The sequence below is a fragment of the Streptopelia decaocto genome, assembly GCF_964273445.1.
Source record: "Streptopelia decaocto genome assembly, chromosome: 3".
NCBI classification, from domain to species: domain Eukaryota; kingdom Metazoa; phylum Chordata; class Aves; order Columbiformes; family Columbidae; genus Streptopelia; species Streptopelia decaocto.
In genome coordinates, this window is record NC_138656.1 from 82479 (window position 1) to 98916 (window position 16438).

At 53.6% G+C, this 16438-nt stretch overlaps 1 protein-coding gene across 5 annotated transcripts in view; it reads right to left on the reverse strand.

Annotated features, from left to right (window-relative positions):
- RIN2 (Ras and Rab interactor 2) overlaps window positions 1-16438 on the reverse strand; it is a 66833-nt gene that overhangs the window by 9190 nt on the left and 41205 nt on the right. For all 5 annotated transcript variants that reach the window (XM_082049103.1, XM_082049100.1, XM_082049099.1 and 2 more), the window contains 3 exons: window positions 15149-15221; window positions 12218-12309; window positions 7759-8880 (listed from right to left, as the gene is read on the reverse strand). In XM_082049103.1, coding sequence (XP_081905229.1) covers window positions 7759-8880; window positions 12218-12309; window positions 15149-15221 — 1287 coding nt within the window. The remainder of the gene's footprint in view (window positions 1-7758; window positions 8881-12217; window positions 12310-15148; window positions 15222-16438) is intronic.

Here is a 16438-nt window from a genome sequence, read left to right on the forward strand (position 1 = left end):
TTGGCATGAAAGCCCATCCTTTTTGCATAGTTTCCATCAGGAACTATAATTCAGCCAAGGCCTCCTAAAACTTGGCTCAACTTCGTCAAGATCTTTATCAAGTTGGACAGATTATGGGCTTTAAACTATAAATGAAAACCAAGCCGTGTTTGCCCAGCTTCGGATTTCATCATGCAAGCTTATATCCAGCTTTGTCATCAAGTTGGAAGTTCTTTGTTTGGCAATAGTGCACACGTGGCACAGTAATCGCTGACTTAGTGGGTTTGTTGGGGTTTTTTTATCTTCTACTCAAGTTTTTCTTTAACAGTTATTCTGCATTTTCAAAGTCTGGACCACATCAACAGGGAAAGCTCTTTGCTAAACATTTTCTCTGCAAACCTTGCCTTTCTAAGCTAATTTCCTCTCCCACTCAGTGTCCCTGTGGCAACATCTTACACTAATGATTAGCTTACATCAATCATTTGTACCATAATGAACTTGCACGAGTACCAAAGAAGCTGGTGACCCTTTGGACAGGGGCAGGACCCGAGGCTGGAGCAGGCAGAGGGGCCGGGGGCACAGGGCCCGGGCAGCGGGGGCACAGGGGGCACAGGGCCCGGGGCAGCGGGGGGCACAGGGGGCACAGGACCCGGGGCAGCGGGGGCACAGGGCCCGGGCAGTGGGGACACAGGGGACACAGGGCCTGGGCAGCGGGGGCACAGGGGGCACAGGGCCCGGGCAGCGGGGGCACAGGGGGCACAGGGCCCGGGGCAGCGGGGGGCACAGGGGGCACAGGACCCGGGGCAGCGGGGGCACAGGGGACACAGGGCCCGGGGCAGCGGGGGCACAGGGGGCACAGGGCCCGGGCAGCGGGGGCACAGGGGGCACAGGGCCCGGGGCAGCGGGGGGCACAGGGGGCACAGGACCCGGGGCAGCGGGGGCACAGGGGACACAGGGCCCGGGGCAGCGGGGGCACAGGGGACACAGGGCCCGGGCAGTGGGGACACAGGGGGCACAGGGCCCGGGCAGTGGGGGGCACAGGGCCCGAGCAGCAGGGACACAGGGGGCACAGGGCCCGGGCAGTGGGGGGCACAGGGCCCGGGCAGCGGGGACACAGGGGGCACAGGGCCCGGGCAGTGGGGGGCACAGGGCCCGAGCAGCGGGGACACAGGGGGCACAGGGCCCGGGCAGTGGGGGGCACAGGGCCCGAGCAGCGGGGACACAGGGGGCACAGGGGGCACAGGGCCCGGGCAGTGGGGACACAGGGGGCACAGGGGGCACAGGGCCCGGGCAGCGGGGGGCACAGGGGGCACAGGGCCCGGGGCAGCGGGGGCACAGGGGGCACAGGGCCCGGGCAGCGCGGGCACAGGGCCCGGGGCAGCGGGGACACAGGGGGCACAGGGCCCAGGGCAGTGGGGACACAGGGGGCACAGGGCCTGGGGCAGCGGGGGCACAGGGGGCACAGGGCCCGGGCAGTGGGGACACAGGGCCCGGGGCAGCGGGGACACAGGGGGCACAGGGCCCGGGGCAGCGGGGACACAGGGGGCACAGGGCCCAGGGCAGTGGGGACACAGGGGGCACAGGGCCCGGGGCAGCGGGGACACAGGGGGCACAGGGCCCAGGGCAGTGGGGACACAGGGGGCACAGGGCCTGGGGCAGCGGGGGCACAGGGGGCACAGGGCCCGGGCAGTGGGGACACAGGGCCCGGGGCAGCAGGGGCACAGGGGGCACAGGGCCCGGGCAGCGGGGACACAGGGGGCACAGGGCCCGGGCAGTGGGGGGCACAGGGCCCGGGCAGCGGGGACACAGGGGGCACAGGGCCCGGGGCAGCAGGAGCCTGTGTCGCGGTTGGATACTCGTTACCCAGCCGCAGGGGACGTTCTGCTGCCGGTGCTGGCTCACTCCAGTTTCATTGAACCTCGTGCCCTTTCTAGGTTCTTTGCCTGATCTTATGTGTTTTTTCTAGATCACAGTCTCTTTCTTTTCTCCCTCTCCCCTTTTTTTTTAAATTGCAGACTATTGCTAAGGCTTGGGATTTACACACACACCCCTTCCAAACATGCATGAGTGACTTCTGTTTTCTTGCTTTTGCTTTATGCTTTCATTTATTTTATCCTTGTGTTCAGCCACGTTTCCTTTGGAGTCTCCATACCCATCTTTCACACAAACGTGCCCTTCGCATACTCCTCTTATGGTGCCTTTGCTTCACGTGTTGTGTTTACCCTCTGTTTGTCTGTGTCCACACAGAGTCCAAGCACTCACTGCTGAAGGCTGTTCCTAATGGCTTCTGCGCTGGTAACGCAATCGGGCAGATAAAAATAGGATGGGGTATTTAGCAAAGCATCCTTCAGTACTGTTCAGCAACTGTACGAGAGGGAACAGGAGGCAAATGAAATAAAGGACACATAACTGTGATTCCAAAAAGATACTGACTGCCTTGGCTTACTAAGGGTGGAGTGAAACTGCCAACGCAGCAAGTCTGCGCAGAACCCAGCGAACGAGGAAGCGACCGGAACAGGACGGCTTGCCCAAGGTCTTTGGTGGTGGTGCCGAAAATGGGACCAACCAAAAAAACACCAAACCAAACCAACCACACAAAAATCCCCACCAACCCAACCCAACCCACCGTCTGTTCCTCTCCCTTATGAATTCTGGCACAGACAGAAGAACCACAGAGTTACACTTTTTAATGTAAGGACAGAAAAGTCTAGCAAGTTGTTGAGGCCAATAACATGGCAAGATTGATAAGGACTGGACTTTTTTTAACTGTCAATAACAACACCCATATGTATCTTAATTAATACAAAACCTACATAAATAGTTCTGCTACTGTTAAAGCCTGGAAGGACAGCATTTCCTATGATCTGGGTCTTAGACCAATCATCAGTGTCACAAGACACCTATAAGCATGTTTGGGATCACACCATCCAACTATTCATCCTTCCTTCTGCACTGCTGTCACCGGTGCCTTTCAGAGAAAGGTGTTTTCTGGATACGATCCCGCAAAACAGTTCCCAACAAGCAGCAGCTTTCACTGGTTTAACTTCTAATGGTCACCAAAAAGGTACACAAGGGTATCCCAAACAAATTAGCATCTCAGATGTGAACTGAGGACTGACCCTTTGTGGTAGCATCTCTGTGTATTTCTCAGATGCAAACCTGCAACAAAAATTCCTGTTCACTTCAGCATAGGCAAAGTGTTTTCAAATGTGTGATACTCCAAGACAGACACTCTTCAGCTGTTTGGGTTGTTTTAATGGAATATCACTGGAGCTGAGCGCCATGTAGCGTTCCTGAAATGACACTTATAATTAGCCTCCAGCCTCAAAATGGGAACTGGAAATGCTTCGATAAATGAACCGTGAAGGCCAGCCAGCCAGTTTCGTTGTGGCTTGTGGAAGCACATCTGCATCCTGTGCTGACACGCTATTTTGTTTTGCTGCAAACCACACAAGTTTGCATCTAGAGAGGACAGTATTAGTCATCGCAAGTGTCCTTACACAGCCTCTTCACAACCTCGCTGTGTGAAATCATAGGTGCGCTCTCACCTCTTACAGGCTGCCAGGTTACCAGCAACCAACTGTTGTTGCTCCACCGGGTCACCAGTCAGTGTCCGCTCCCTGCATCCACACACAAGCCTTGTTCATCATCTGTCCTGGCCAAACCATCCACCAGTAAACGAAGGGCTGAGGAAGAGACTGAGCGCGCCTGGGAACCACCACTAAAAGGCACGAATAACGCTGTCCCGGAGGCTGAAAGCAGCAGGTTGCTGTGACCAGTGTGGCGTGTACAAGTAGCACACCTGACTACCGCATCGCCTTTGCTTTGGATCTTCCTGGTACCTTGCATGCTCATAGGCTGCCATGACTGACGTGGACCTATTTTAGGACAGCTCATGTCAGTATGGCCAGGTGCCCAGCTCTTGGTGGACGTGACACAGCCCAGCCTGTCATGCAGACGTGGGCATCTTCTCCAAAGGAGCAACACTGACAGTAGGACCTCACACAACCCCCATTCCTTGGCAATCTGCACAGCCCCGAACACAGACGCAGGATGAGGTGGGTGACGATAGGCAGCAGTGGCAGAAGTCGAGCAACGAGGGAAGGAAGGCCTCTAGGGTAAACCTCCCCTTGTTTTATCTGCATAAAGAACACCAACGAGTCACAGAACTATCTGTGCTAGGTTTGTGTTGCTTTAATCAGCCGTGGGTTAATTAAAACTCACACTATGGCTGTGTGGTAAACACAAGTCTTCTCTTAGGATGTAATAAAGGAATAGCGAATAAGTCACAAAGCAAATCAAAGGGATGGTTGAGTAAGGGAGAACCAAATCCTCTGCGTCTTTCTCTCTGCCCGCGCTCCTGCAGTGACAGGAGGAGAGCTGGGTGACACACTGGGTGGCCTCAACCCACCACGAAAATACACGAGGAGGAACGACAGGGCAGGGGAACGGGACACCAAAACAAACCTATGAGCATCGAAGAAGTAGCACAGTGCTGAAAAAAACAGCCAACGTGAGTTTTTCAAGTGGAAGTGGTAGCATACTATTCTAATTGCTTTAAGAGGATAACTGGAACACTGAAGAAGAGGGGAGCAAGGGCTGGGCTGTATCTTGGCCTTTCTAAGACCCATAACCCTATTACATGCAACTTCCCTATAATCAAACAAGGGAAATATTGTCCTGTGGTAATTACCATGAACAGGTGCATAAAACAGTGCCCTGAGAACCCAATTACCCAGCGGGTACGGCGCGGTCTGCCCGTCCCCGGCGGGCACGGCGCGGTCTGCCCGTCCCCAGGGGGTACGGTGTGGTCTGCCCGTCCCCGGCAGGTACGGTGCGGTCTGCCCGTCCCCGGCGGGTACGGCGCGGTCTGCCCGTCCCCGGCGGGTACGGCGCGGTCTGCCCGTCCCCAGGGGGTACGGCGCGGTCTGCCCATCCCCGGTGGGTACGGCGCGGTCTGCCCGTCCCCAGGGGGTACGGCGCGGTCTGCCCGTCCCCAGGGGATACGGCGCGGTCTGCCCGTCCCCAGGGGGTACGGCGCGGTCTGCCCGTCCCCGGCGGGTACAGCGCGGTCTGCCCGTCCCCGGCGGGTACGGTGTGGTCTGCCTGTCCCCGGCGGGTACGGCGCGGTCTGCCCGTCCCGGCGGGTACGGCGCGGTCTGCCCGTCCCCGGCGGGTACGGCGCGGTCTGCCCGTCCCCGGCGGGTACGGCGCGGTCTGCCCGTCCCGGCGGGTACGGCGCGGTCTGCCCGTCCCCGGCGGGTACGGCGCGGTCTGCCCGTCCCCAGGGGGTACGGCGCGGTCTGCCCGTCCCCGGCGGGTACGGTGTGGTCTGCCCGTCCCCGGCAGGTACGGTGCGGTCTGCCCGTCCCCAGCGGGTACGGCGCGGTCTGCCCGTCCCCAGGGGGTACGGTGCGGTCTGCCCGTCCCCGGCGGGTACGGTGCGGTCTGCCCGTCCCCAGCGGGTACGGTGCGGTCTGCCTGTCCCCGGCGGGTATGGTGCGGTCTGCCTGTCCCTGGCGGGTACGGTGCGGTCTGCCTGTCCCTGGCGGGTACGGTGCGGTCTGCCTGTCCCCGGCGGGTACGGCGCGGTCTGCCCGTCCCCAGGGGGTACGGTGCGGTCTGCCCGTCCCCGGCGGGTACGGCGCGGTCTGCCTGTCCCCGGCGGGTATGGTGTGGTCTGCCCGTCCCCGGCGGGTACGGCGTGGTCTGCCTGTCCCTGGCGGGTATGGTGCGGTCTGCCCGTCCCCGGCGGGTACGGTGTGGTCTGCCTGTCCCTGGCGGGTATGGTGCGGTCTGCCCGTCCCCGGCGGGTACGGCGCGGTCTGCCCGTCCCCGGCGGGTACGGTGCGGTCTGCCTGTCCCCGGCGGGTATGGTGTGGTCTGCCCGTCCCCGGCGGGTATGGTGTGGTCTGCCTGTCCCTGGCGGGTATGGTGCGGTCTGCCCGTCCCCAGCGGGTATGGTGCGGTCTGCCTGTCCCCAATGGTGACCAGCATCAGCTCTGCGGGGAGCGGGAGGCACACAAGTGCAAACTGACAGAGGATAAGCGACTACTCACGATGTGAAAATTCAGTCTGCAATTCCGTACTGAAAGAGTCAAGCAAAACTGTGGATAATGGGCAGGGCTACATCATAAAAAGGTCTCTATAGGGATGACTAAATCTTGCTGTCACATAGCTATCTGCTTAGATCAGCAACATCTGACGCTCCCGATCCACTGAGGTTGTTGGCAGGCCCCAGCCATAGGCAGTTCATGATTCAAAAGCAAGTTCTTCCTTTGTTTACCCTGCTTTGTAAAGTAATTGCATTTAATCACATGATCAAAGCCAGACTTTCTGTCACTGAAGAAAACCAATGTAGTTTAGTTATTACGTTTCACAGCTCATGCTGCTCCACACTAGAGACATTTAAAAGCAGACAGCATTTTGCCAGTCTTCAGAGACACACGGTCCAATTTAACCACACCCTGACAACGAGAAGTACAAGTCCAACCAAGCTTTCACAAAGTTACCAGCACACCAAATCCGTACTTCCTTGTCCCATACTCAGTCCTCTGCAGAAACCCAGGCGAAAACGCGCCTGCACCTCTGCTCAACTCGCTTTTTCTTCTTCCATGTAACACCCACATAATGTTCTTTATTATTCTAGCAAGAACAATAGATGCCTTTGAAAGAGTCTCAGTTTCAGGGACACCCTTCATAGCGTTGTACCTGCTGTAGCAGTGCTCCCTACTTTGGCCTGACTTGGTGTATCTGAAGTTGAGGCGACATGACAACACTTCCCCTCCATCGAGGACAGAAATGTCGACACAAAACCAGCCTCTAGTCCCAGAGAAAGAACTATCTGCCAATTCTGCAGTGGGCCAAGTGTTGGGACACCGAGGTACAGGAGAAAAACAAGCAAATTAGGACTGAGCTGAGCTCACAAGGAAAGTATTCTGCCCTGAGGGGTGTTTATCTCCTAAACGTGGCTTATAGACTCCTTAACAAATACTGCTCAGACTGGGCAACATAGAGAAGCACTGAAATTTTATGCAGCAACAATGATTTCTCTTTTGTGGATGCACAAGTCTCTCTCTGTTGTTAAAACATGTATTCAAACATATAGCTCATCTGCAACCATTTATTAACACATACATGTAACAAAGAGGTACAGAAATCTTGGGATTAGCAGCCCCTTCTCACTCTTGCACACATTTGTGTCGAACTATCATATATCTTTGCACTTAACTTCAAGTGTAGGGACAGCACAGCCTTGCTAGGAGTGAATGAGAACATTTGGAAGAATGACATTTATTTCAAAAGCGAGTTGCTAAGAAATGTGCCTCTGCTCTTAACTGCCATGGGTCTTGAATAAATTCTGCTTTCATGGCTATATTCCATATGGTTAAAATTGGCAAAGTTTTGGTCCAAACATCTAGAACTATTTCAGCCAAATTCAGGGGAAAAATACACATATGCTAGCAAATAAAGGATCCTGTATTGTTAACAGCACAGCAGCTAAAAAACCCAAGTAATAATCACAGGTAAAAAGTCCACACTGTAGCTATTTTAAGGATAATTATTATGAACAAATCTGTAGCTTAGTCCCTCTGAGTCGCTAGGGCGATTTCGGGCGGGGGGGGAGTTGGTAGTGTTTTGTTTTAAGACTGAAATGCGCAATAGCTCCAAACTCGGCTAGCAACGTCAACCCCACCTCTGAACCCTCAGGAGTGCATCGCTATAAACACAGATTACACATTTTCACCGCGGCCCGAAACACAGGACAGCGTTTCTTACCTATTTGGTCCTCGGGAATCAGCGATTCGATCGGGGGATCAAGTTCGGAGCTTTGGGACAAGTAGTTCTTGACCTGGGTCATGAACTGCCGAATGGTTTGCAGCATATCAGTGCTCGAAACATGGCACTCCTTGTTTTCCTGGAGAAAGCTGACGTAGTCCTGCACTAGGCATCCAAAATAAGTGCGTTTGTCCTGGGACATCTCTGCAATCCTCTTGATCATCCTCTTCTCGGGGGTCATGAAGGAACTGAAAACTCCACTGACTTTCCGTAGCTGAGATTTCACAATCTTGGGGAGAACAAAAGAACTGTTTCTTTTCTTCTTGGGCTTCAGAGGGGGTGCCATGCTCTCCTGGTCGCTCTCCCCCTCGAAGTCCTCCAGGCTGCTGTTGGTGTCCCCCTCGTAGCCGAAGAGCGGCATGCTCCGGTCGAAGTCCAGCGAGTCGGACGAGGAGGTGGAAATGCTCATGTCGCTCAGCCTCTGCCGGCCCCCATTCCAGGGCGGCTGTGACTCAGAGCCGGGAGCTCCCGTGCTCCCGGCGGCTGCCGGAGCCGGCTCGGGCAGGGGCTCACCTGGGGCGGCCTCGGGGACGCGCCCTGCGCTGCCGCCGGGCCGAGCCGCCGCGGCGCTGGCGCTGCCCTCCACCTCCGAGCACGCAGCCTGCTTCTTCAGCCGAGGAGGCGGAATAGGGGCTGGTTTATGCTGCAGCGAATCCAAGCCTCTCTCTTTCTTATGGCTGACTGTTTCTGGCATGCTCGCCTGCTTTATAGTCCTGGAAAGCTGTGGACTGGTGAAGATGCTATTAATAGAAGGAGGTGGCGGCCGGGGCGGGGGGGAGCGAGGCCTCGCGGTGCCATTCGCGTCTGGAGCTCTGGGGCTCTGCCTTTTCAGACTTCCACTGACGTCCTGGCTGTGCACTTTCAAGAAGAGGGGATTAATGAAACACAGCGCGCCGTTGGTCTGGCTGCACTCCAGCTCCGAAGGCGTTCTGGTTCGTATAGAATGCACTCCATTTATGAGGCAGAGCTGGCGCGAGTCCTTGCAGGCGCCGTCCAAAGGCGCAGGCCTGCGGGGAGCCGAGGGATCTGGGGGGCTGCCGTTAGCTGAAGAGTTCCAATAGTCTGAAAAGCATCATGGCGTTAGTGTAAGAATATGAAACAGCATGCAGACGGCTTTCAGAACATTCAGCTCAACATCGCCACTTTCAAGTATTAAGAAATTTAGGCAAGCTTTTATTAATTGAAGGGGAATAAACCCAACTTCTGAGTGAACCACCAGACATAACTGCGAGCTGCACTCCTGGGGCTGCTCCTCCTCATTTATAAATACCATGACCAATGCACAGCCCACTGAACTTAGCTTAAAAATAAACTAAGAACCACAGAACAGAGCGGAGACTGTAACAGAGTAATTCTTACCAACTTGAGACTGAAATGAACATAAACTACTTACTAGCATCTCACTCAGGAGAAATAAGCCTAGATTCTCAGCTGGTGTTAATAAGCTCACTCCATTAAAGACAACAGTTGGGTTGATCGACACCAGCTGACGGTCACTTACTCAATAAAAACTTTGGTTTGGTTTGATAGTAAACAAATGAAACTACACATAAAAGGCAGCTCAGATGTTGCTGCGGTGGTGCACACGTCATCCTCAGCATGCGGAGGAAACGCTGGCCCCGGAGCGCTGGCCCGCAGCCCTGCCCTGGCGATGGGGACACTGTCTGAGGTTCAGGCTCCCAGCAGCACATAAACAGACCGAGTGCGCAGTCCCACACCAGCGGTGTGGAGAACCTGCACTAAACCAGCAGCTTTCAGCTGCAGCTTCTGCTCTGTCCCAGCAAAGTGTCAGCACCTTTGTGGAACTGAGTCAACAGCAAAACCCATCAGCTCCTGAAAGTGTGAAGAATGACACCAGACAAGCCCTCGAGGACAGCAATCAGTCTGAAACAAGGGAGGAACACCAGAGGAGGGAGACTTTGCTAAAATGTGCAGTCTCGTAGTGTAAGGATGCCTCATTTGGGCTGCTGAGCAATGACACCTGGGCCTGATGGCCCCAGTGCCAAACCCTCCAGCGCAGGGCCAGGCCTGGAGCCACGTCCTGCCCTCGGGGAGAAGGCAGGAAACGCTCCGGTGACAGGCCACTCACCGCCAGAGAGCACGTGCAGGCACAGACATACTTCTCTGCTTGGTCATGCAATGCTGCTGCTGTTCTCCAGCTCCACGGCTGCACATCCTGCGTGCAGACCCTCAGCGAGCTGCCCTGGCATGGGGGCTGCTGCGAACACACGATGTAACGCTGCTGCAGGTGAAACACGAGAGACCCAGAGAGGGAATCTTATGTTCAGCACATCAAACCTTACAGGCTGGCAACAGCCTTGACACCTTCACCGCTGTTTCTTCCTGGTGTGGTTTGCTGGGCTACATGCCGCTGACCTGCCTTGTTCAGTTCTCCTGAGCCTACAGCACAACAGAGCTCTGACCGGAGCTATAACCCTCTGTGTTCGGACCAGGGTGTTTTGTGCCTACATGTTGCTTAAGGAAAGCTCAGGCTTAACAGGAAGGGCCCCTGGGAGTTATTTTAGGCACCTCTTGGGTGCACTGTGTTGAGGGGCTGGCTTCCTGGTGTGCTCTTCTGCACATGCACACCTAAAACTCTGTCAAAATCTCGACTTTGTCATCTGCTTTTTGCTCAAAGAAACTGTGATCTTGATCTGGTGTACAGTAGGTAATTGATCCCAAATACACCAACCGCATATTTAGAGACCGATCCTCCTCAGCTTTGAAGCGTATTAGCTTACAGAAACACCGCCTGCAAAGCAGACAGACTGTTCAGGAGCACGACCCTGCAGCAGTGGTGCTCTCAGGCACTGAGGACAGATGGTTAGTCTGGAGAGCCTGCTCAACACCACCATCATCTCCTATGGAGAAACTCACCTGACGTTACTTTAAGGCTTCTAGGTGTTACTGGGAGACTGTCTTCACTACACTATCCCAATCAGACTCTTTTTCTGTCCAAACATTCACCTAATCAACACTTCCATGTTTGTCCCTATTCCCATGAAAATCCATGCTTTCATGCAACTACCAGATAATCAGTGCAGAAGTCATTTTTCTCTTCTCTAAAACAAATCCCTTAGTTGCATTGCTATTGCAGCAGAACAAAACGAAAAGCAGTGCAACACTTCCCTGTGCATGGCTTTGCTGCAGAGTCCCACCCAACAGTTCTAGAGAGCCTCATGCTAATACTCTGACTTAGTGAGGATCCGCTTCTAAACCAAAGATGATTCAAAGATCTGCCGGGACACAGACTGCTGACAGTCAACCCTGCCTTCCTGCAAAAGGAAGTGAGGCCGTTCAGCGCTTTGCAGGAGTTGCTCAACGATTCGTTGGGGTGGAGCCGATGTTTCAAATCTCGCCAGGCTCTGCAAGCTCAAAATAGGGTTACAGTGAGCCTGCATTTGGTTGTAGCAGTCAAGCAATGCACAGACATGTCCTTGCATTTCCTTTTGCTATTTTAAAAATATCACCAAACCAACATGCATGGATACGTTCTGCAGATCCTATGCATACAATCCTCCTTCAATTAATATGCTACTGCATTGCGCTGCTTATCTCAAACATCACCATTCTAAGCTGAGCTGTCAATCTGAGCAGGAGTTTAATGAAGAGCGAACCTCAGCTCTGCGCTCCCGTGCCGGCCACCAGGCGGGCTGCGAGCCCGCAGCCAGCGGCAGCCCCTGCGGCGAAACGCAGCCAGCCCGCTCTGTGGCTGTGAGACGGTCACCAAGCGGGCTGCGAGCCCGCAGCCAGCGGCAGCCCGCGCGGCGAAACGCACCCAGCCCGCTCTGTGAGACGGGCGAAACGCACCCAGCCCGCTCTGCGGCTGAGACGGGCGAAACGCACCCAGCCCGCTCTGCGGCTGTGAGACGGGCGAAACGCACCCAGCCCGCTCTGCGGCTGTGAGACGGGCGAAACGCACCCAGCCCGCTCTGCGGCCCCGTGCCGGTCACCAGGCGGGCTGCGAGCCCGCAGCCAGCGGCAGCCCCTGCGGCGAAACGCAGCCAGCCCGCTCTGCGGCTGTGAGACGGTCACCAAGCGGGCTGTGAGCCCGCAGCCAGCGGCAGCCCGCGCGGCGAAACGCACCCAGCCCGCTCCGCGGCTGAGACGGGCGAAACGCACCCAGCCCGCTCTGCGGCTGAGACGGGCCTCACCCGGGGCTGCCAGAGAGGGAATGAACACGGAAGGAAGGAAACTACAGTCACAAAAATGTCACAGAAGGAAGGAAGAGCAGCCAGGTCACCATTTGGCAATTACAAGGTTCCCAGTAAGAGAAGCTGCCTTCCTAAATTAAATCTGTATCATCACTGACCAACATGAACTACCTCCTAATACAGACTATTTCTTCGAGCTTACAGCAATGCTACAGAGAATGACATCTATGTAGAGAATTACTTACTTAGTCCAAGCTGAGCAATCTCTTCAAGTTCAGCTTCCGTCCTTGCTGCAGCAATAGCATGAGGCAACTTCAGAGTGAATGGAAGGACATCCCTGTTGTTGAAGAGAAAAATAACGCTGGTTGTTGCAACAACATCCATAGTTTTAAAAGCACTCGTTTTCAGCACTGGCAGTGGCTGAGCTCCGGTTCTTGTTTTCTTTTTGAGCTACGGCAGGTAGCAAGAGTCATAAATACAGCGAACAGTAAAAACATTACCAGTCTCGGGGCTCCCTTGCATTGGAAGGTGGTGCGAGATGCAAACGACAGCCAAGCCCCCAGGACTTTCTTTAGGCTCATTTCCACAGAGCCATCCAATATTTTCTCCCGTGACAGCAGATGCTTTTACAGCTGGTCTTTCCAAGCATACCAGCGAGACGCAAAGTGTTATCTGCCCATAACCCTTCAATGAAGCTTCTTATTTTCTGAATATGCTGTTGATTGCTCTCAAAATTGAATTCCACTTCTCAGAATAAAAATCTAAAAAGTACCTGGTTAGCTACCCTAAAAATTCCTAAGCTAGGATGTTTTGGTACTACCCTGTCCTAGGCTGAAAACACGCTTCACTTAAGAGAGTCTGTTTTTAATTCACTGCATACAAAAATTCAATGGATGCTGACAAAGGGAGATGCATGAGTGCATGAACAACATAAGCCAAATCCAGTGGAAAAAGCTTTAAGACAGAGATTTTAAGGGACAAATCTACGTAACCATATGTACCCTGTATGAGCACTACCATCAACAAATCCTGTACCTCTTGCCTGCCCGCCCTCAAACAACAGTGCGTGCTGAACTGCAGAGTCTGTAGCAGAAGGACCTGTGTAGTACAAGTAAATGAGAACAAACGGAGCACAGGAATCCTACCTACATCTAATGTCAGCATATGTTGTTTTAGGGCTGTGAACAAGCCAACCATCTGTTGCAGCACAGAGAGGCAGTGGGTCTTCATCACATCAATATTCTCTATGTTGTATGTTAACTTGTTGAAAACACAGGATCTTGTAATGCCACTCATTCAAATCAAGCATATGCCCGAGACTGATACACTAACTAAAAAGTATTTGGAAAGATTCTTTCAATATTGTACCAGAGATAATCCAGAGTCTAGAATATCATAATGGACTTAATACAAAGGTAAGTAACCCTTGACTCCTCGCACAGACTATCCATTGAAGGCAATCCTCTCTGGTCTGGGGAAACGCCCCCGGTTTGCTGTGATGCACCACAGGGTCCTCTCTTTCTCACAACAGCCACCCATCTGCTTTCCTTTAGGAAGCCCATACACCTTCCTCCCGCAGCCCCAGCAGCCCCGGCTGCGCCGGAGCAGGACAAGGGTGCACGTGCTGCCCCTTCAGGAACACTGGGCAAACAGAAATGCTTGGGATGTTTCTCCACTGAATGCAGAAATAAGCGCCCACTTCCAAAAGCAAACCCGCAATCAAAGAGTGAGCTTCATTTACTGAAATCTCTGGATGGTTTTGCCACTGAAGTTCTATTTATTACTGGTATCTGTGGCTGGGTTTGCAGCTCAAGTTGTGTTTAAGAAGATGCACTAGGAAAGTTTAACACCACGTCTAGTTGTGGTCACCACTCTTTCCACTTCCTTCCCCAAAGGGTAACCAGAAAAGGAACAGAGCGACGAGCCGGTGAAGAGGCTGGTTGTGCAGTGGTGAGTGCGTCTCCGGAACGGGAGGCCAGACTGCAGGACACTGAATTCACACTTGCTGACTGAAATATCACCATGAACACCGAGGCCCCTTTGCAGAAGAGGCTCTCAGTTACGAGACTCATATGCAAGGCAACAACCTACTGTGCGCTTACTTTTAGCAAATTCAAAGCAACCTGGAGCCCTCAGTGAAAGATAAGGGATAAGCTAATATGAAGAAATGTGCATTTGCTGCTTGCTCCCTGCAGGCTCTGAGAGTGAATTCACCAGAGCCTGGCTGGCGCACAGAACTGACGGGGTGACAGGATAGGGAATCTCTCCTCGTTGACGTGCTTTCAAACGCAGTGTCAGCTCACCTATCACCTGAGTGCTGGCCAGTCACTGGTGTGGTACAGACACTTTCTTCACCCCACGCATCTACAGCTGGCGCCATGGAGGTCTGTGACAAAGGGGGTCCAGACGCCCCCCCACAAACCGAAACGGCGAGCGCAGCACCCCGAGCGCGTCCCGAGCGAGCGTCCCCCGCACCACCGGCCGCTCCGCCGGCACCAAGCGCCAACCTCGCTGCGACGGAAGGACCGAGAGCGTCAGAGCCACCTCTGCCCTCCTCCAGAAACTGCGCACACGTGCGGTTTGGCCACGTCCTGCTATGGATACGTGTCAAAGGCTTGAGCATCGGTACAGGAGTTTTCACCAGTAAACCAAATTCAAACTCAAAACAACTTAAAAGATTAAAAACAGCAGCTATTTTTTTCTCTATACGCTACCTGGAAAACAAGTTGGGCAACAATAAACAGGCCATTTTTGTTGTTCACAATTTACATTCACATCTCTCAGTTGTGATATTCTACAGTGTGATCTGACATTTTTTCACTATGCTCAAAAATGTTTTTTACTAGCAATTCCAGTAAATGCACACTGCAAGACAGTTCATTGTGCGTGTTAGATGAGCTACAGAGCAGTTAAGCATTACAAGGCATCAGCTAAAGTTCAACTTTGCAACACCTCACAGTGGGGTGGGTAATTAACATCAGCCTTCCAATAATCAGTAACAAATGAGACAGAGACTTGCTTCCAATCCTCACCTCTTATTTCTCCCGTTACCTTCTAAGACTACCCAGAAACATTCACAGATTTGCAAGGCAGGTCTCATGCTGAACCGAGTCCTTGAGCCTCTCGTTTTTCAAGACAGTCTAGCAAAGGCAACTCAGAACCCGACACCGCCTTACCTGCTAATACAGTAGAAAGCAATGAGCCTGAACAAATCAGCAAAGCTTATTCCAGAGCCCTCCAAGGAAAATGCTGCAAAGAAAGTTACAAAAAGGAAAGAATCACACATCTATCCACCATTTCTTAGAAAAGCTTAATAAAATGCATCTCAGATTTATGCATAAAATTATTGTAAAACTATACAAAAATTATAAAACTGGCGACAGCGTGGTTAAGAGGAAACGGTGTGGAGGTGTACACGTCTCTGATACAAGAATACACGGATAGTCTTGGTGGTAGGTTTGTTTTTGTATTCCAAACATATGGTCTAATTCCTGGTAAAGAGAGCAGGTGTGATTAGAATTGCACATTTTGCTAATAGACAATAAATCAATAACTGAGGCTTTGTTTGCCGGGTGCACTAATATACCTAAGTTAAATCTCTTATTTCCTTCTCTTACATTCCATCCTACTCACTCGTCTTCTCCCCACGCATTAGCACCTAATGGGAGATGATAAATTTGCACTCACTTCAAGAAAAACATTTAACTTGAAAGCCCTTTAAAAAAAACCCCTCAGACAATTCTGCTTTGCTCCATTTCCTTGCACACTAGGTGAGCAAGACATGAGCAATGCCTTTCATTTTTTCCCGCTCCATACCCTTGCTTCTTATTGATATGAATACTTGTTCACAGTAACAATGACAAAGAAGTGGTTGCCACCTCACACTAAGCTCTCTCTGATTGCAGTGGCAAATCCCACCCAATGATTACAACGATGAAGCAGCTCCCAGAGTGACACGACCCAGACCCTCCACCTCTGGAGGTGACTGAGAGCGCTCATGAAACGCAACGGCGGCATGTGACAGGTCCTGAAGCACAGGCCGCCAGTCTCTTGCAGCCTCCAACAGCTTCTGCAAAGGGGCGAATGTGAAGCCCGAGGTTGCTGCAGCCCATGCCGCGTTCGGGAGCCAGGCGGCGGGCGAGCCCTGGCTGAAGGGGTGAATGTGAAGCCCGAGGTTGCTGCAGCCCATGCCGCGTTCGGGAGCCAGGCGGCGGGCGAGCCCTGGCTGAAGGGGTGAATGTGGAGCCCGAGGCTGCTGCAGCCCATGCCGCGTTCGGGAGCCAGGCGGCGGGCGAGCCCTGGCCGGTGCGGTGCAGGCGCCGGCGCCGCTCCGCCGGCAGAGGGGCGCTTCTGGAGCACATGTGCCTGGAGAGCACATCCACTGCCAAAGACGCTGCAGGCGGAAACGCGGCAGACTCCTGGGCTTGAGGGGGAAGCCAAAATCCAAGCGGCGGCTTTGGACACCT